This window comes from Ruditapes philippinarum, unplaced genomic scaffold, assembly GCF_026571515.1.
Source record: "Ruditapes philippinarum isolate M1 unplaced genomic scaffold, ASM2657151v2 ctg7922_1_1_1_1, whole genome shotgun sequence".
NCBI lineage: Eukaryota > Metazoa > Mollusca > Bivalvia > Venerida > Veneridae > Ruditapes > Ruditapes philippinarum.
The window spans coordinates 166-22,191 of NW_026853937.1; the positions used below are offsets into that span (position 1 = coordinate 166).

General features: G+C 33.5%; 1 protein-coding gene across 1 annotated transcript in view; it reads left to right on the forward strand.

Moving 5' to 3' along the window:
- The first annotated feature begins 1,386 nt into the window (after positions 1-1,386).
- LOC132738451 (RRP12-like protein) overlaps positions 1,387-22,026 on the forward strand; it is a 40,393-nt gene continuing 19,753 nt past the window's right edge. Inside the window, exons 1-20 of the mRNA XM_060725955.1 lie at positions 1,387-1,530; positions 2,111-2,227; positions 2,376-2,514; positions 3,089-3,216; positions 3,804-3,902; positions 4,326-4,417; positions 5,070-5,181; positions 6,040-6,213; positions 6,538-6,573; positions 7,056-7,198; positions 8,028-8,149; positions 8,823-8,938; positions 9,389-9,500; positions 10,249-10,400; positions 11,517-11,584; positions 14,063-14,156; positions 14,659-14,817; positions 15,834-15,914; positions 20,050-20,158; positions 20,763-20,870. Of these exons, the coding sequence (XP_060581938.1) occupies positions 1,387-1,530; positions 2,111-2,227; positions 2,376-2,514; positions 3,089-3,216; positions 3,804-3,902; positions 4,326-4,417; positions 5,070-5,181; positions 6,040-6,213; positions 6,538-6,573; positions 7,056-7,198; positions 8,028-8,149; positions 8,823-8,938; positions 9,389-9,500; positions 10,249-10,400; positions 11,517-11,584; positions 14,063-14,156; positions 14,659-14,817; positions 15,834-15,914; positions 20,050-20,158; positions 20,763-20,870 (2,305 nt within the window). The remainder of the gene's footprint in view (positions 1,531-2,110; positions 2,228-2,375; positions 2,515-3,088; positions 3,217-3,803; positions 3,903-4,325; positions 4,418-5,069; positions 5,182-6,039; positions 6,214-6,537; positions 6,574-7,055; positions 7,199-8,027; positions 8,150-8,822; positions 8,939-9,388; positions 9,501-10,248; positions 10,401-11,516; positions 11,585-14,062; positions 14,157-14,658; positions 14,818-15,833; positions 15,915-20,049; positions 20,159-20,762; positions 20,871-22,026) is intronic.

Consider the following 22,026-nt stretch of genomic DNA (forward strand, 5'->3'; position numbering starts at 1 on the left):
ACTACTGGCTGAAAGTCAACAAAACTTTATGGGAACCTTCAATACCAAGAGGAGATGTGCAGATCGTTGCATTGTTTTGGTCAGACACTTTAACTAAGATTTATGGTCCTTGATTAGTTATGCAGTATGCATATAGAACAATAATCATTTCCGCGCTACTTCTCTGGCTGGAATTTAACGAAACTTTATGGGAACCTTAAATACAAAGAGGAGATGTGCATATTGTTGCCTTGTTCCGGTCAGACACTTTAGCTCAGAGTTATGGTTCTTGATTAGTTATGCAGTATGCATATAGAGCAATAATTGTTTCCATGCTACTTCTCAGCAACTACTGGCTGAAATTCAACGAAACTTTATGGGAACCTTCAATACCAACAGGAGATGCGCATATCCTGGCTGGTTCCGGTCAGACCCTTTAACTCAGAGTAATGGCCCTTGATTAGTTATGCAGTATGCATATAGAGCAATAATCATTTCCATGCTTCTTCTCTGCAACTACTTGCTGGAATTCAACGAAACTTTATTGGAACCTTCAAAACCAAGAGGAGATGCGCATATCATCGCCTTGTTCCGGTCAGACACTAACTCAGAATTATGTCCCTTGATTAGTTATGCAGTATGCATATAGAGCAATAATCATTTCCATGCTTCTTCTCTGCAACAACTTGCTGGAATTCAACGAAACTTTATTGGAACCTTCAAAACCAAGAGGAGATGCGCATATAGTCGTCTTGTTCTGGTCAGACACTTTAACTCAGAGTTATGGCCCTTGATTAGTTATGCAGTATGCAAATAGGGCCAACTTTATGGAACCTTCAAAAACAAGAGGAGATGCGCATATCATCGCCTTGTTCCGGTCAGACACTAACTCAGAATTATGTCCCCTTGATTAGTTATGCAGTATGCATATAGAGCTACTTCTCTGCAACTACTTGCTGGAATTCAATTAAACTTTATGGGAACCATTAATACCAAGATGAGATGTGCATACTTTGTTGCCTTGTTCAGACCAGACCCTTCATTACAGAGTTATGGCCCTTGATTAGTTATGTAGTATACATATAGAGCAATATGGCTATTTCTTTGCAACTGCTGTATTGATTTCAACAAAACTTTATGGGAACCATAGATACAAAAAGGCAATTTACATCTCTTTGCCATGTCCAGATATTACTATTTAACACTAAGGCTCTGTTATTGCCCTGAATATTTATTATGTCCTAAGAATATTACTGTTTACCCCATGATAAATATATAAATAAAGCCTTATGTCTTCAGTTGTTGTGTTAGTAATAACCAGTACTCGGCTGGGGATATAAATTCAACGAGTTTGCTTGTTTATTCACAGGTATGTGTGACACTTCAAATATTCATGAATTAAACTAAATGTACATAAAATTGAATCAGAATGTAATATTTTTCAGAGTACCAGTTCCGGTATTGAGGAATAAATTTTCTGAGGTTTCAAAATGTTTGCTTGATTTGATGGGTCAGTATGCTGATGAAGATGCTACTTCTCTTCTTAAATCTGTAAGTTGTTCTTATTATACTACATAGGAAATATTTTGAATTATTTTTGTCCTGTTGAAGTTTAATTGTTGACCGAAACTGATAGACTAAATAGACTAAATGAATTAATGTTAAATGTGTCCTGGTGTTGACATGTATTACTCTTATACCTCTATGATACTGCCAGTTTAATTGTAGTATAAAAATGACAGTATCAATCTTATATCAAACAAGTATGTATTACTTGCAAGTTGAAGTCGAAGCCCCTAGCTTATAATTTTTCCATGCCATTCATCTTTTACCACTTTTTTAGATGATGATTTTCTGAGACTAGACGTTAGAAATACTTATTTAAAAAATTGTTCAGTCCGGAAGCATTTACTTTTGTAAATGCATTGTCCTAGTTATCATTTATTTACATTGCAGAGATAGAAATCTACAATGACATTGCCAATTTGTGATGAATTATATTTTGATAAAGTCCAAAATGAGGCATAATCTTTTTTATGTTTTGATTCTTTAAAGGGGCAAAGGGATAATTTCACGTTAGTTCTGCATGACTTAATATGAAAGATTTATGATTTATATGGTCTATTTACAGTTGATTACATCGTTGGCATTTGTGTTACGATCACAAGAACGTGCTGTATGGAACAACTCCTCCACACAACAAATCTACAAGGGACTTCTTACATTCATATCTCACAAGAAACCAAAGGTGATCTTTTAATGTCCATCAAAGTTTTCATTTTCTATGCTGTTTGAAACTTGACATGTAATATTTTGATTGATGTATTCACACAGCACACATATACTGCATTTATTATTATAAAATAAATAAGATTATAATATGTGTTACATTACAGATAAGGAGAACAGCACAGCAAGGTGTGTGTATTGTATTAAAGGGCAGTTTATTTATGCTACAAGACAATGCCCCGTCACATCACCCAGCTGCAGCCATGACAGCCAAACATTGTATACAAGTCATTGAGGCCACAGGAGGTATGTGGTGTGAATGCTTTAAAGTACATTATTGTTTGCCACAATTCAGATAACTTACAGCAGGACTGTGGCTCTTTTCAAATGTGTGCATGTGTCTGAAATAATACATTGAGAGAAACCAGAATTTTCCTCCTTCAGTATTGCAGAAAAGTTGCCAAATGACCTTTACAGAATCGGTATTACTTTAAATCGAACTTGGCAAAAATAATTTTTCTAGCTCTAATTAATGACAAGAACAGACTGCAGCATGGATCAGAGCTATAAATCAAGGACAAAACATTTATTTCAATTAATCTGTAACAACTTTGAAGTGATTCCACTTACCTGTCATTGCTAAAAAGGGTTAAAACCTTTATGATCTAGAAAATGAATTAATATAACATTTATTTATTCCATTAAGTATATTGCATGAACTATTGATCAATTTCATCTTCAAAATTTTGAGTTTCAGGAATATTCTTAACTCTGACAATATACTGTTGTCGGTCTAATATTAAAAGAATTGACGTGTAAAAGATTATGAATAAATTGTATGAAGAATCAAAGGATCATGAAGTATATTGTATGATTTTAGGTATGGGAGAGGCTATAGATACGTTACATACATTATCCTTGTTGAAACAAGTTCTTCCTGTGTTTCCTCAGAACAGTGTGAAAACTGTGTGTGAAACTATACTCAAGGTTATGACCCTTAGCAATGTGGTATGTACACAATATTTTGTTTTTATTTGATAAAGACATAGATGTATATATGACATAGTGCAGGGATATCATTTTTTTTTTTTCAAAAGTAGTCTCCCTTTGTTAAAAATCTTGTAAAAAGGGTGAAATGTTATTCCCCCTTACTTTATCAACTCCATTTGTACCTGATGATTGTTATAAGTGATTCCTTTATTGTTTAATTAGGTGTATATAAAAGATAATCATGAAACTGTTTCCATGTTTGATTCACATGTCTAGTATAAGATAAAACTAATGTATATACATATGATGATAGCATTCTTGATATAGAACGACATGTACAATGTTCTGGAGATTTGTACCCTATTACATCTTAGAAGTATAACAAACTTATGATACTGCATAACTGCTTAATTCATTTGAAATAAAAATTTACCAAATGCAAAAGCCATGTATTAAAGAAATATAAATGTCACAATAGTTCAATGAAAATCAAGGTTACAAACATTCAGTATTAGAAGAGAAATGATATAATAATATGTTCAGTAGTTGATGGTTAATGTAATGATAAGCACAAATGTTAATGTTTATATATCTGATATACACAGATGGTAACGGCCAGCAGTATGCAGGTGTTGCACAGTTTGTTCCAGGCAAAACCTAAACCCGAAACCCTACCAGCTGAGCTCAATGCACAAATTATAACAGTAAGTAGATTATTTGTAGTAAACTTAGAAAAAGGGTAATTATGTTGAAAGTTATTCTGTGAGAGTTAGAGAAATTTAGGAGTTTAACATGCACCGAGCTGCCCAAAGGCTCACATGCTCTATTTACATGTATTTAATGTCTAGATTTGGTTAGGGGTTGCTTTTTGAGTGTTGAGGCAACCAAATTGCAGGCTGCATGATAGTAAAAGGCGACTCAATGGGTTTGTATTACTGGAGTCTATGCATCTCTTAGTTCCAGCAGGTGAGGTGGCTTTGACACCTGACGTTGATTTTAGATTTTAATATCCAAGGTTAGCCAAAATCATCTTCGCTGTTAAGTGTTATGCAAATGTTATAGATGAGTGTTTGGACTTCAAACACATTTATAAATGTTGTGTTACATGTGTTGATTTTATAATTTAGGCATTGTATGATTACCAGCCATCAGAAAATGATGTCCAACCAACACAAGCTTGGCTAGTTGTCATGGAAACAGCACATGTAAATTTATCAAGGTGAGTTAATTGTATCATATGTTCTATTTTAAGATGTTTCTATAAGGACTGACCAAATAATATTCTTATAACCATTCCTGTTTTGTTGTTATTGTTCATGTATTTGCAAAGATATATATCAGAAGCCAATAAAAGGCCTCTTCCCACTTGAAATTTTCTTTAAAATCATTCAGTTTTCCTTACTCCAGCATTTCTATTTCTCAAATTAGCAATTTTAGCAGTATTTTGTTCCAAAATCAAAAGGCCAAGATCTCTCCCCCATTTAAGTGATAACACTGATTTGAATTCTGCTTTAACAGTTTTTGTATTTTCCCCACCAGTATTGGAGCAGGACCTGTACCCTTGAAGTGAAATTGAAAATTCTTGCAGTGTTTTGCTTATATATTTGAATTTGTGTTGATTTGTGGTAGTCTTAATTTGTAAATACTAAGTAGTAAAACAGTGTTATGCTGAAAACAGTTAACAAATATTATAACAGTAATCACCATTGGCAATATTGGTTTGTTTTGCAATTTTTGTTAATTTGTTGCAACTGGGAATATAACTTCATATTGTTTATAAAGTAGGTCAGAAATTCCGTTTGAAGTGGTTCCATTTGACAAATGTTTTGCCGTGATATTATCAAACATATTTCACACTTTGATTATTTCAGTTTGGATGGGAAACTTTGTATAAGTCATTTACCACGACTATTCTCCGCTGGAATGGTGTGTTTATTGTCAGTAAAACCAGAAATTACACAAGCTGCTGCTAAATCATTGAAGGTTTGTATTACAAGTATTGTAGTAGTCTACTGGTGTTGTCTATTAATAAAGCTGCCTACTGGTTAACTGAACAAGTTGTATACCAGTAAATTTATTAAGTTGTTTATTAGGGAATAAAGTAAAATGTGTACTTGTTAATTAATTGAGTTTTCTACTGGTTAATAAGGTTGTCTACTGGATTATTTATTAAGTTGTCTACTGGTTAATTAAATAGTTTACTTGTGAATTTATAAAATTGTTTAATTGTTAATTCAGTTGTCTACTGGTTAATTAAGTTGCCTACTGGTGAATTAATTGTCTACTATTTAGTTTATTAAGTTATCTTCTGATTAATTGATTAATTTTTCTACTTACTTGTTAATCACTTAAAGCTGCTTGCCTCCAGATAAGCCAACATACTTCAAAAAAATCAAACTTGAGAAAAATTTACTAAGATTTTAAGAAAAGTAAAAAGATTCAAGTAATAATTTACATGTCTTGTGGGATTAATGACTGATTTTGCAATATTTATCACCGTATTTCTACTATTTTGCATGTTTTCACCTCATTTCATTAAGATACGTGTATTGTAAGTGTTGTATGTGATGTTTCAATTTCTTTCTTTGTTCTCTAAACAGCATTATACTTTTAAATACATTTTAAAAATTGTCTTAAATCTGGAGATATGCCTCTTTTTTTTCCTGAAAAGATGTTAAATATTACTTTTTTGATGGTTATTGAGTCAATAAAACTCACAATATATTTATGTATTTTATTAGAGAGCAGTATTGAAATAGAAATTGGAAAAGGCTCATGATATGAATGGACTGTAATGAAACCTACTTACATTTGTTTATTTTTTATGTTTAATGTATACAGTGTGTGATAAGCAGTTGTATTGCCCCATTAGCCGAGAGTTTAGCACCACAATTAAATACAGAGGCAGGTAATACATCTATACATAAGATAATAAAGGCAATAGAGAGTGGACTTGGATATCAGTTTCATGCCTCATGGGGACTTGTACTTCAAATGTTTGCTGTATTATATCAGGTTAGAACATTCCAATTTTATGTTTTTCCCCCAAGTTGAATTATTAAGTCAAAAACACTGTCTGTGGTTGAATTATAAAGCAAAAATGCTTTCTGTGGTTGAATTATAAAGTCAGAATACTTTCTTTGGTTGAATATAAAACCAAAAATCTTTTTATGGTTGAATTAGAAAACCAAAAACTTTGTGGTTGAAATAAGCTATGGGTGAATTATCAAGTCAAAATGTTCAAGAGATTTTCATATAAAATGTATACCAATTGTAAACCTTGCAATTTTCCAGCCTTTATCAACACTAAGTAACTTAATTCTGGACTTGCTTTTTCAGAGTTTAGGCAAACAGTCACCTGCAGCATTTACCAAGGTAAGCTTAGATTTTTATAACATAAATATATATTGAGTTTTGGTTAAACATGTTTATTTGAGCTAAATTGTGATGACACCATTATGCTTCTATGAATCTGAATCTCAAATTAACTTCTTTGAACTAACAAGCGTTTTATTTTTCATGATGAAACATGGTTTTGTCCCTAGGAGGATTAAAATTCGCAATCCCTTGGTTGAATGGCAGATATCTTTTAGATATCTTTTAGTCACAGCATACCTTTAGTTTACCCTTATATTTTATGTTTGAAAAATTCTTTATTTGATGGAAAAACAAAAATGTTTACATTGATAGAAACTTGTATGGTCAGTCTTTTTTTTCTTCAAATCTTTAAGTTTTTATTTACTTGAAAAATAGAAAGTATTTTATCTCTTTATGAGTTTTCTGCATAAAAGCCAGATTTGTAACACTATTAAGCATTATTTTATGCAAATTAAAATATCATGTTACCGTGGTTTCAGAGTTTGTCAACAATAGCTGAACTAAGAGACAGTGTAAGATTTCCATACAAAGGAGAACTTGACCATGCTGTGGGCCTTGCTGTTAAAACAATGGGTCCTCGGACAGTGCTTAGTGCAATACCTCTACAGATTACAGGGCAAAGGTAAGATTTCTTAACATACATTGATTGTACTAAAAATTTTATCATGGTTCCTCCTTAAATTTAAGGTTTTGAAGTGCTATATTGCTTTGTTAAAAATGATAATATGTGTCTTTTTGTCTTTTACTTTTTGTGCCCCTGATTTGAGTGAAGAGTGAGAGGGGGGTATAAAGGTTTGCTTTTGACCACCCTGCTGTCTTGCTGTGTGTCCATAGACTTACAATAAAGTGGAATGTTGTGGCACCAATGTCCTATAGACAAAGTTCTTGTTTCAACTTATTTAGTATAAGCTTCCTCAGAATGAAAATAATAAAAAACAACTTTATATTTGCTTTAGTAAATAACTGAATAATTTCAATCAATAATAGGATCATTTCAGTAAATAATAGGATTGATTAAATTAGGGGATATTTTCAGTGAATACTGGATATTTCCAATCATTAACAGACTAGTTTCAGTAAATAACTGATAATTTTCCTCACTTGTACATGGCTATCTTTAAATTATTAAAGTGATAGCATATTGTTGTAATTGATAAGGTATTTGAGCCGCGTCACAACAAAACCAACATAATGGGTTTGCGTCCAGCATGGATCCAGACCAGCATGCGCATCCGCGCAGTCTGATCAGGATCCATGCTGTTCGCCTACAAACCCTATAACAAGTAGAAAAACTGATGGCGAACAGCATGGATCCTGATCAGACTGCGCGGATGCGCAGGCTGGTTTGGATCCATGCTGGTCGCAAACCCATTATGTTGGTTTTGTCATGGCGTGGCTCATTTGTTGTTGATAGGTATGAATTATTGACAATTACATGTAATATATTTCAGTGATGATCTAGATTTTCCCAGGAGTTGGTTATTACCTGTAATCAGAGACAATGTTCAAGAAACAGATCTTAGCTTTTTTACATCATATTTCCTACCACTAGCAGCAAAACTCAGACAAAGAGGTTTGTATTCTACTTTTCTTATTTCATATTGGCAACAATAAAGGTAAATATATTCAAAATTGTTAGCGGTTGTGGCAAATTTTATATTATTCTTCCGTCTTACAAAGTTTTACTTTGTATGATTTAATGTGAACTATGCCATTTAAAAATTTAATGGAATTGTTATTAAACTTATTTGTTAGGTGATAGATTTGAGCAGACTGGTTTTTCAGCTGTTTCATTTAGTTGAAGGCATTTGCAGACATATCAACCTTTAGCCTGCTGGTGGCAACAGATTCTACCTATGCAACCAGTCAAGACCAAGATAGTGGTCTTCATTGTTTGATATTCAGTGGATAAATATTTTTGAAAATTTACCTGAAATGATAAATAGTTTTGCCCAGATTTACTGATGGACAAGTGCATTTAAGACATTTAGTGTGTTAAGGGTTAATGTCAAAACTTGTGTGTGAGATGATGGGTAAGTTGAGTAGTATCTGAACAGATATTCTTCATATGTGACTGGGAAAGTTGGCATATATTGGGGTAAAAAATAAAATGAACTGGGTGTTAAAAATGAAAAGAATGAAAAGTTGAATATGGCTTGTTAATATAGTTATGTATCAAATTTGGAATAAGTTATTGGTTTTTATGTAACTGTGTATGTTATGTGTAATTCTTTTGCTTTTTTCAGCATTAGAGTTGTCTGACCAGCAGAATATAGTAGCATCAAAAACGTATGAGGCGTTACAGTTACAGATCTGGTCCATGTTGCCTGGTTTTTGTACTCGACCTACAGATCTTGCTCAGGTAAATACATTTACTTAAATATGTTGTGACCAAACGAAATTTCCTAATAACACTGATGAATTTTAAATATCTTGTATAAATATATTCCTTCTTGCATAATTGTCATATGATAGAGGTTTTAACATTGAAAGTCTTATTCCTACTTTTTCTTAAATAACTTTTTGAGAAATTTATAAATATCAAATTTCTAACTGCAGTATCATGTAGAAAAAGGTAACTGAGAGGAAGAACATTTTGTATGAGTCACAATGTCAAAGTTATATAGTGTATATGCGAATAGGTAATATTGAAATATCAAAATTTTATTTCTTGGTCCCCTAAAATTGCTTCCATAGCATTTACACATAAATTATGATAAATAGAATGTCAATTAGATTTGGACATATATATTTTTAGAATTGACATGTAAAGTATCTAGCTTTTAATCAACAATAAATGCATATTTTTCAGTCATTTAAAGGTATAGCTAAAGTATTAGGTACAGCTATAAGTGAGAGAGAAGATCTGAGAATGGATGTTATGGCTTCATTAAGGAAACTTATAAACCAGAGCATCACCAATGGTAAGAGGATTTATGGGTCAAGGTCATATCTATTGTTTAACTCATGAAGTTTGAACATAGATGGTTTAAGTTTGTGTCTTTGTTTTATACTCGGATTTTAAAACATATGAGCCGCGTCCAGCATGGATCCAGACCAGCCTGCGCATCCGCGGAGTCTGATCAGGATCCATGTTGTCCGCTATCAGTTTCTCTACTTGTTATAGTGTTTGTAAGCGAACAGCATGGATCCTGATCAGACTGCACGGATCCATGCTGGTCGCAAATCCATTATGTTGGTTTTGTTGTGATGCGGCTCATATTTTGGTCATATTTATGGTATCTGTCCATCTAACTGGCTTTCCAGTACGTATTAGTCTTTTAATTGTGAATTTTATAAATGTGAAAAAAATTGCTTAAATAATTAAGGAGCTCCACTGAGGATAAAATGTTTAAAAACAGAAAATAAAGATAAAATGATGGACTGAAATTGGAAAAATCTGCTTGAGATAATAAAGAAATGCATGTATACCCAGAATTAATTGCAAAACTGACTTGGGTTCATTTTATACAAAACAAAGATTATCTTAGAAAAAACAGAGAGGGGGAATGATCTGAAATTTTGCACCCAAGTTTAAAAATATTTCCAGTCACTTCATGTCAAAAGACCACAGTGGAGTTGCATGGTTTGATTTACTTTCTCTTTATCAATTAAGTATTACAAATATTTAGATGTATGATTATGAGAAGAATCTTGTCTTATCTTTTATAGATGATGCTAAGGCAGAATTATCTAGGTTTTCTAAGAATTTTCTGCCTATTCTGTTCAACTTGTACACAACAGACCCTGTCCGTGACAAAGATCCATCAAAACTTGCCGTACTAGAAACAGTGAAATCTTACCTGCAAATCACTGATAAACAGGTGAGCTGAATGGATAGATTGAAGTAAAAATAAGTTGTTTGAATACCATTTTCAGATTATTAATGCTGTGAATTTGTGTAGAACAAAATGATTTTTTTTTTCAGTTTTGTAAGAAAAGATTAAGCTGAAAGTATGAAAAAGACAGTACAAGTAAAGTCTTGGAGAATTTTTTTATATTTCAGTTTTTCTACAGTACAATTCTTTGGAACGAGGACACTTTCCAATAGATTGGTTGTGTCCCTTCAGTGATTTTTTTTTGTGTATTTTACAGCCGAATAAAGGCTGTTTCCCCTAGCCCAAAATAGGTATATTTCCCCCTAAAAATGCTCTTATTTTCCCCTAAAATGCCCAGTGCACATTCTTCACCAAAACCATGACTTAACATCTGACATATATCAGCTAGAAGATAAAGCTGTTCCTATAGATAGCCTCTGCTAATTACAAGCTACGGTCCGTGCATGTGAAATTGAAAATTTTATAAAATGTTGGGTAAATTACATTCTCAGTTGTTGGTATTTGATTTCCCTTTTTCTGATTTATCACACTATATTTTCCCCTTCAAAAAGCCGCAGGCTGTTTTGAAAATTGCAAAAAAAAAATCACTGCCCTTAATTACCTAAGAATAAGGTGATTATGTAACAAAAACTGATAGATTATGTTGTTTATCATTTGTCCACCAAAGATGTCATGGAAGAACGGGTGCCTTTCTTTTTGACTTTTAATCATAATCCCAAGACTTTCAGATGTACAGTGTAACTTCAGCAGAGTAAACACCCTATGTGAGGCAAAGATTTTGGTTACACTAGAGAGGTTAAATTTATTGTGAATGTTTACTTTGGGAAGAAATAAAACTGTTGTTGTAAAGAGGTAATTGCTGTCGAGGTTATACTGAAGTTAAAATCACATGTTTTACTGATCTAAGCTTCAGATTTAGATGAACAAGTGGAGAAGTGACGTAATGGTTAAGGTTCTCTGTGCCTCTGAACTTAGGGGGTCGCGGAGGGGTTGATGATGGATCATAGAGTGTTTCCTTGTTCAAACAATTAAAGTATCATACTACATATAAACTACCATAGATATTGATTTCATACATATTTGATTATTACTATCTTACAGGCTGTGGCCACATATTGTAGTAAATGTAGGGAAAGATTAACAGAAGAAAATATCACAGCATATAAAAGGTTGAGTGATGTTTATTTTTTAAAATCATTCTGATAATTTTACACTAAAGGTTATCTGTCATAATTATATGAAAAGGATTTATTTTTATATATTAAAAGTATTTTCAACTTTGTAATTTTATTTGAACAAGAACTTTAAGAAAAACCTTAAAAAAGTTAATATGATCCCTTGTTTGTATGTCCTCATGTTGTTTTTTCATTGCTTTTTAGCTCACCTGTCACAAAGTGACAGGGTGAGCTTTTGTGATCGCTTTTCGTCTGGCGTCCATCCGTCCGGCGTCCGTAAACTTTTACTTTAAATGACATCTCATAAACCGCTGAGCCAATTTCATCCAAACTTCACAGGAATGTTCCTTTGGTGGTCACCTTTAAAAAATTGTTTAAAGAATTTAATTCCATGCAGAACTCTGGTTGCCATGCCAACTGATAGAAAAAACTTAAAATATCTTCTTTTAAAAAACCCAAAGACGTGGAGCTTAGATATTTGGCATGAAACATCTTCTAGTGAGTGTCTATCAAGTTTGTTCAAATAAAAGCCCTGGGGTCAAAATTGGCCCGCCCCAGGGGTCATTGGTTTTCCCTATATGCATATAGTAAAAACTTAAAAAATCTTCTTTTAAAGAACCCAAAGAGCTAGAGCTAAGATATTTTGCATGAAACATCTTCTAATGGGTGTCTACTAAGTTTGTTCAAATAAAAGCCCTGGGGTCAAAATTGGCCCAGCCCCAGGGGGTCATTGATTTTCCCTATATGCATATAGTAAAAACTTATAAAATCTTCTTGTAAAGAACCCAAAGAGTTAGAGCTAAGATATTTAGATACAAAGTTTGTTCAAATAAAAGCCATGGGGGTCAAAACTGGCCTGCCTTAGGGGTGTCATTGCTCTTAACTATATGTGTATAGTTAAAACTTAAAAAATCTTTTTAGCTCACCTGAGCAATGCTCAGGGTGAGCTATTGTGTTGGCCTTATGTCCGTCGTCGTGCGTCGTCAACTTTTGAACATTAACAACATCTCCTCTGAAACCAATGACTGCACATCAACCAAACAGAAATGATCCTTGGGTGGTCCCCTTTCAAAGTTGTTCAAATGGTTCCGGTCTGTTGCATATGTAGGTCATAGGGCCAGAAAAGGATTTCAAAAAACACAAAATTAAAAAATTTTTCTTTACCCAGTTGGGGCCTCAAAAAAAAAAAAAAAAAAAAAAAAAAAAATTTTCTTGTCTGAAAGTACATGGGCCAGAGCTTTGATTTTTGGTATATGGTATCATCTATGGGTCCTCTACCAAAGTTGTTCAAATTTTGTCCCTAGTGTCAAAATTGGCCCCGCCCTGGGGGGGTCATAGGTTTTTCCTTATATGTATATAGTAAAATAAAAAAAAATCATCTTCTCTGATTTGGCAAAGGCTACAGATTAGATATTTGGCATGAAACATTGTGTAGTAGACCTCTATCAAGATTGTTCAAATAATGGCCCTAGGGTCAAAATTGGCCCCGCCCCGGGGGGGGTCATTGATTTTCATTACATACATATAGTGAAAACTTGAAAAATCTTCTGGTCTGAAAGTAAATAGCCTAGAGCTTTGATATTTGGTCTATAGTTTCATCTGAAGGTCCAATACCAAAGTTATACAAATTTTGTCCCTAGTGTCAAAATTGGCCCCACCCTGGGGGGTCATAGGTTTTTCTAATATGTATATAGTAAAACATAAAAAAAAATTCTTCTCTGAACTGGCAAAGGCTACAGGTAAGATATTTGGCATGAAACATTGTGTGGTAGACCTCTACCAAGATTGTTCAAGTAATGGCCCTCGGGTCAAAATTGGCCCCACCCTCGGGGGTCATTGATTTTCATTATATACATATAGTGAAAACTTGAAAAATCTTCTTTTAAAAAATCCCAACGAGCTAGACCTTAGATGTTTAGCATGAAACATCTAATGGGTGTCTACCAAGTTTGTTCAAATAAAAGCCCTGGGGTTTAAACTGGCCACGCTCCGGGGGGCCTATATACAGGTGAGCGACTTTAGGGCCATCATGGCCCTCTTGTTTTAAAAACTTAACGAGCTAGACCTTAGATGTTTGGCATGAAACATCTTCTAATGGGTGTCTACCAAGTTTGTTCAAATAAAAGCCCTGGGGTTTAAACTCGCGCCACTCTGGGGGCCTATATACAGGTGAGCGACTTCAGGGCCATCATGGCCCTCTTGTTTGCCATTGTTAAAATTACTTACACTAATTTTAAAGTTTTTACAAGCTCATGATGAATTTCAGCACTTTTTCACCACTTAAGCTGGTGCTAGTGGGGTTGAGGGATGTTGCACTTTTTCATTATCCCTCATGAACAGACTCAATGAAACCGAGTCTGCAATTTTGTTGTGCTTCATGCTTCTGACAGATCATTCTTTCTCCAGATTTTTTAAGTAATCTTAGATTTGTTTTATTGTTATATGACCTGATGATTTATATATAAATTTCAGACATGCATTACATGATTTACTGATAGGATTTTTACCGTATCTGGTTGAGACAGAATTGTTGAATGTTTACCAGTTAGCTATTGAACATTTACAGGTAAGTGAATCGTCGATGTTAAATTATGTGTCTTTTTTAATAACTGAGAAAAATATTCTAGTCATTGTTTTAATGATGAAATATTTCTTTTTTTTTTTCATTAAACTTGTCAGAATAAAGGTCCCACGTTTTTAAAGCAATTCAGATTGACACTCTTTGGTTAATTTGAAATATGGTCATTTCTACTAAACTTAATTAAATATGGTAAAGAGCATACAGAACAGAGGCAAGTTTTAGTATGACCTAAATTTTCTTGAAATATTCTAAAATGGACAAATTCTTACAAAAGTTTTCAGACATTATTGCTAATATTCACCTTTTCATTACATTTGTAAAGAATTTAGATAGCTGACAGATATTAATTTTTCTTTATTTTGCTTATTTATACATGTATATTTTTCTTTTGGTTACACATGTTGGTAAATGACCCCCCAAAATTGGCCACCACTTTTATTAAGGGGAGGTAACGATTTTAAAAATGAGGTACTTTCACATGTTTCAGGATACAGATAAATCCATACAGAAGAAATGTTACCGTATACTAGAGGAGATATGTTCCGGAAAGTCTGTTGAGACAAGACAGTTTGTGATAGAAAACCTCGCCAGTATACAAACATCACTGTTATCCTCACTGTCTGCTTCAAGTCCATCTTCCAAAGCTGTTAGTATTTGTAGTCCTTATTTATTACTTTTAGCTCAACTATTTAAAGAATTGGGAGAGCTAAAGTACTCAGCAAGGTATCAGTGACAGCATTGTTGTCACACTTTAGTTTTGGCATGCAAGTTAGTGTCTCCAAAGTGCCGCGTCCATGTTAATAAAAGATAAGAAATTGAGAACATGTTTAAACTACTCAATAATTATATTCGTGGCCGAGTGGTTATGGTCGTTGACTTCAAAACACTTGCCCTTCACCTCTGTGGGTATGAATCCCGAAAGGGACTTTGGATTCTTTCATGTGAGGAAGCTATCCAGCTAGCTTACGGAACGTCGGTGGTTCTACGTCGCGATATGACCTATACTGTGTCGATGTGACGTAAAACCAAAACAAACAAACTCAATATAAAATGAAAACTTGTTTGAACTTGCACAGGCTCTTCTTGTTTTACCTTCCCATTGTACAAGAGTTGTTTAAACCAATAGATTTTTCCGACTTTCAATCTGGACAAAACAATTCATCATTTTTAAGGAAAAATTCAAAATATGTACTGACTGAATAGGGAACAGTGTAGACTATAGTCAGCCCGCACATTCGACCATGTATTTACCAGCAGCGTGATTTGGGTTCATAAGACCACTTTATTATTTTTGTCATAAATTTGCCTGAGTATCCCTTTAAAGGGACTCCACTGAGGTCCAAAAGCCTAAAAACAATAAATTTGAATTTATTACATAGGTCAACCTTGGTACTTGAACAGAAAGATATGCAAAAGATCATTAAAAAATATACTGAGAAATGAATGGATATAATTTGTTGTTACTAGCAGGTTAAGATTTAAAACCAAACAGACATACTTCATTTATATTGCAACTTATACAACAGCTTATAAATTGAGATTTCTTAGATATTCAATAAGAATTTTACTTTGCAATATTGTAGTGGAAATAGTTTTTGTTTTATTTTTTATAATTTTCCATGTTAACAGTTTGCTTAACATATTGAATCATTATCATTTCAGCCTAGATTGAGATGTCTTGTGAATATTTTTCAATTACTGGACAAAAGACAAGACGATTTCCTGCTAGCTGTTGTACCAGAGGTAAATACAGTATAACTACTCTGTTAAAACTTTGTTTCTGCTTTTTCTGCAGGAAACTTGATACTGCAGATAAAAAACTTCAGAAAATTGAGCCTTTCTTTATGTATGTGTTCATTCATTTGTATGAACAAACATTGTAGTGTGAACCAACAACACTGTTTATGTGACATACCTACCCATAAAAAGCATTAAGAATTAACTGTCATACCATAACGTATTGTAGAAAAAATATAATGCTCAATATGAAAGGCAATTATTAACAATTTTATCACTATGAAAGATACTTTTTATTTAAAGTTATAGATATTATGTTTAATGTGTACATACCATAGCTAACGTATTTTATAGAAAATATGAAATGATCAAGTTAAATATCAATATTAAATATTTCAATTAATCAGCATAAACTCATATACATCATTATGTGTATGAGTATGTTAAAATTTAATTCTGTGATTCAGCCACTTTTCCACCTCAAGTTTATGTTTGGATTATAAAGTAGGGATGAATTTACCCTGTTCCTTCATTCCGTCCTTCCGTCATCATCAGTTTCCGTTCATTATCTTAATAACCGTTGCACATATTGAACTCAAATTTGACATATAGATATGTAATGAGAAAATACAGGTCATGTTCGAAATTGGTCATGGTTCGATGATTTTTGGCAGTTATGCCCCTTTTACTTTGAAAATAATATGAAATTTCAGTTTCCTTTCATTAACTCCCCAATGGTACAACACATTCAACTCAAAATTGACATATGGATATGTCATGAGAAAATACAGGTCAAGTTCAAATTTGGTCATGGTTTGATGATTTTTGGCAAAGTTATGCCCCTTTTACTTTGGAAATAATATGAATTTTTCAGTTCTGTTCATTATCTCCCCACATTCAACTCAAACTTGACATATGGACATGTCATGAGAAAATACAGGTCAAGCTTGAATTTGGTCATGGTTTGATGATTTTGGCAGAGTTATGCCTCTTTTACTTTGTAAATAATATGAAATTTTCAGTTTCCGTTCATTAACTCCCAAATGATACAACACATTCAACTCAAACTTGACATATGGATACGTCAAAGAAATGCGCAGGTCAAGTTCAAATTTGGTCATGGTTCGATGATTTTTGGCAGAGTTATCCCCCTTTCACTTTAAAAATTATATGAAATTTTCAGTTTCCGTTTATTATCTCCCCAACAGTATTACACATTCAACTCAAATTTGACATATGGATATATTTTTGGAATGCGCAGGCCAAGTTCGAATTTGGTCATGGTTCAATGATTTTTGGCAGAGTAAAGCCCTTTTCACTTTGAAAATGATATGAAATTTACAGTTTCTGTTCATTATCAACCAAACAGTGTTACATATTCAACTCAAAATTGACATATGGATATGTCAAAGGAATGCGCAGGTCAAGTTGGAATTTGGTCATGGTTCGATGATTTTTTGGCAGAGTTATGTCCTTTTCACTTTGAAAATAATATAGATACATCTTAGGAATAAGCAGTTTAAGTTGGAATTTGGTCGTTGTTCAATGATTTTGGACAAACTTATCTCTCCTGAATGTTGGAAAAATTTTGAACTTACAGTTTCAGCACTCATACTTTTGTGGAAATGTATATAGCCATTATTTTGGCTACAAATATGCAATATGCTATTTTCAAAAGGTTAAGACTGAATAATTTCAGTGCCTTGAACATTGTATAAAAATGGTTTGTGTTAACATTGAAAAGTTTTAAGGGCTTTGAACATGGAATGAAAAAAATAATTTGTGCAAACAAATTTGGAACTAAATATTATAACATTTGAAATTTTGGCTGCATGCGGGGGCATCCGTGGCATGATGACACATTTCTAGTTTTTGTAGCCTTTGTAGGCATACTTTCTGTTTATATTAATTTTATATCAGATTATACAGTATTGACTGTTTACAGTGACCTTCGATGGGAGAAAAGAAAAAAGGTCATTATAGACAGAGAGTCATTGTGGACAGTCTCTAATAATTCAGATATATGAACATATCATACCAATATTTTGTTGAAAAGCAGGATAGTACCATACTAAGGGTTTAATTATATTTTTATTGATATTAAACATATCAAATATCATTTATAAAAAACAAGAGAGTATTAAAATTGCATGTATAATTGGTTAAGATTATAAACTACACCATAACATTAGTATTTAAAAGTTACATATTCATTAAAATGTAATGTATATTGATAAATCTGTTTGTAAAAAAATGTTTAATTTCAATATTACTAATAAGATGTAACTGTAGAGACATTTAATTTTGTATAATCACCCTGTTTACTTTACGGAGTTCAATGTATTAATAAAACATTAGATACAAATCTCCACATACAGTCATGTCCGGTGATCTTGCGCGGCCGGTGATCTTGCGCACTCGGAATTTCCTTTCGTTTGGCTGTTTGTTTATGCTCTCGCTAGAAATTTTCAGCCAAAATTTGTGACTTGGTCTTACTTTGAACTACAACAAGGTAAGAAAGTTAAAAAATATCTGTCAAACATGTTTGTTTACATTATTTCGACATCCTAATTATTTATTCATGAATACGCCCACTGACCTATTTTTCCATTATATTCCTGTCTATTCAGCCAGTTCCAAAATCTTACGTCCAGCAAAAAAAATCAATATCACACATTTTAAAGCAGTATTGCACCGATAAAACGTTGTAAATTTTCTTTTTTCCCTTTGAAAAGGAGTGTTCAGTTGTTATCTCCTGCCGATTCCCGCCATCTTGTCAAAATGGGCCCCTCCCGCGCTTTTCAATTTTTTTTCTACGGAAGCGTTAAAGGGTGAAGACAAGAGCATTGAATTTGTTAACTGGTGTTGTACTGTGTGTAGTCAACGGGTGCATCTGATATTCTGTACAGAAATTGAGTATAGTGATGATTTCAGGTGTCCCAGGTGTAGTAGTGAACAGTAAAATAACAAACCCTTGATGTAAATAAGTTTGTGTTATAGTTTTGTTTGAACTGTTTGAACAGTTTAAATAAACTTTTCATTAATTGGACTCACACAATTTATAGTGATAGTATAACTGGGACACCATACTTTAAAAAATTAGCTACCGTGATGTCATTCATAACACATGCGCAAGATCACCGGACAAATAAATGTTCGGATTAAACATGGTGGTAAGTGTTTACATTGTTAGACTCCTGCAGTTCAATGAGTTATTTCCAGAAAATATTTCTGTCATTATATGTCTTAAAGATTTTTGCAAATAGGAAAATAATTATGAGTTTTTTTGTATTTATTTGAATCGTAGTAAATTAGCTGATAAGTGCTTAGGTGCGCAATATTACCGGACAGCATCGTAATTTCTACAGATAAGTGCTCCGAAAAAATTTAACAATCGAGGTTTCAAACATATCCACACCTTAATGAGGTTTGGCATTGTTTATCTTTACTCGCCAAAACACCGCAACAATTATGTATATGCAGGTGTCTTTAATCATTCTATCAGCGAAAATTGATTGAATCTGTCGCCATTTTGTGTAATTGTCAACAAACAGCCACAGTGTATTAGCGTGTCGCCAATTGGTCAATGCAAACTGCCGTAGATACAACGCGCGTTCTGATTGGTCAATCGCATGAATACATAATGAGAAAGATAAACATAGTGAACTCTTGCCTTGCGGCGTGTATTGAGCTTTGTTGATGTTGACACGCGTTCTTAATTAGCGGATTAACGGTAATTGGTTGTAATTGAGAGGTAAACAAATTATTAACAGACCTAGCGGCGTAAATAAGTATGACGAAAAATTATAAAAATCGGGCGACTTCAAAATCTCTTTGAAGTTTGTTTACGGCAAAGTCGCTGATCCGAAGGCGACTTCTTCGCCAAAGTCGTCACCTAGTTCAAGCCTTGCTCCCCTTGCAAAAGTTGCTGTTCACGGCTCAAATACCGTAACGGCTGACTAAATCATGGTCGTTGTACGGACTAGACAGGGAGTCGCTACATACAGACCATTTATATAGTAAATACTGTTCAGCGCACCTAACTATGGTCATTAAAGACAGAACGTCGCTATATACAGGGGGTCGCTAATACAGTCTTTACTGTATATTGATTATTAAATAAATATGATCACTATTGTAGGCTATACTGTGTACTAAAGAGGTGGCAGAGAGGGCCAGGGCAGCTTCATATAATCTCCTAGTTGAGATGGGACAAGCTGCTAAACGTTGGTCAGATAATAATGATAATGGTAGGTAGATATTTTAACACAATTATCAAGTAATCAGTTATGTTAAATCAGTTATTCAAGGAATGGCAAGAGCTGTCATACTCATCATGTATGTGACCAAGGTTTTCATTTTTAACAGTTAGGCAATCATTATCATCAGTTAAAATGCTGGTAAAATTGTTGTATTTTCAGCCTTTTGATTAAAATACCCGCCTTGACTCTTGGCCCAATTGGTTGTTTTTGTTAATACATTTGTTGGCTCAGTTAAAAATGAAAACCCTGAGCATCACATGTTGTTAAGCATTTTGTACTACTAAACCCATTACGGTATCTTTTAAATGAAGAATATTTCTTTATTACCATTGCCTCTACTTGTAGTATGTAAAGTTGTTTGCAATTAAAGTAATTTTACTATTCATATATAACGAGAAACTAGATTAAAAGCTGTGTTATCATGGAATAAATGGCTTAGATATAAAAGTTTATTTTTGTGTTGGCCCAGAGGAAATGATAGTACTTGTTCTTTCCGTAAGAACTCTCTATTTGAATTTTAAGGGAAAAAACAAGTTGTGTTTCCAATAGTTGATGCTTAAATAACATTGTGTTTATAATGTATATTATACAGGTGTTTTAGAGGAATATTTCAAGATGGTTATGGCAGGATTTGCAGGCTCCCCACAAATGATTAGTGCAACACTACTTGCTTTAACAAGAATCATGTACCAGTTTAAAGGTAAATAAAATTATATGTATATTTGTTTCTTTTATGTTTTTGTGATCGCTTTTCGTCTGGTGTCCGTCCAGCGTCCGTAAACTTTTACTTTAAATGACATCTCCTCATAAAACATTAAGCCAATTTCATCCAAACTTCACAGGAATGTTCCTTTGGTGGTCACCTTTGAAAATTGTTCAAAGAATTTAATTCCATGCAGAACTCTGGTTGCCATGGCAACCAAAAGAAAAAAACTTTAAATATCTTCTTCTAAAAAAACCAAAAAGAGAGAGCTTAGATATTTGGCATGAAACATCTTTTAGTGAGTGTCTACCAAGTTTGTTCAAATAAAAGCCCTGGGGTCAAAATTGGCCCCGCCCCAGGGGGTCATTGATTTTCCCTATTTGCATAGAGTAAAAACTTAAAAATCTTCTTTTAAAGAACCCAAAGAGCTAGAGCTAAGATATTTAGCATGAAACATGTTCTAATGGATGTCTACCAACTTTGTTCAAGTAAGAGCCATTGGGTCAAAATTGGCCCCGCCCCAGGGGGTCATTGATTTTCCCTATATGAATATAGCAAAAACTTAAAAATATTCTTTTAAAGAACCCAAAGAGCTAGAGCTAAGATATTTAGCATGAAACATGTTCTAATGAATGTATACCAAGTTTGTTCAAATAAGAGTACTGGGGTCAAAATTGGCCCCCGCCTTGGGGGACATTGATTTTTCTAATAAGTGTATAGCAAAAACTTAAAAATCTAATTCGAAAAAAACCTGAATAGCTAGAGTTTAGATATTAAGCATGAAACATCCTCTAGTAAGTGTCTACAAAGATTGTTCAAATAAAAGCCCTGGGGTCAAAACTGGCCCTGCCCCAGGGGTGTCATTGTTTTTAGCTCACCTGTCACAAAGTGACAGGGTGAGCTTTTGTGATCGCTTTTCGTCCGGCGTCCGGCCGTAAACTTTTACTTTAAATGACATCTCCTCATAAACCACTAAGCCAATTTCATCCAAACTTCACAGGAATGTTCCTTTGGTGGTCACCTTTAAAAATTGTTCAAAGAATTTAATTCCATGCAGAACTCTGGTTGCCATGGCAACCGAAAGAAAAAACTTTAATTATCTTCTTTTAAAAAACCGAAAGAGCTAGAGCTTAGATATTTGACATGAAACATC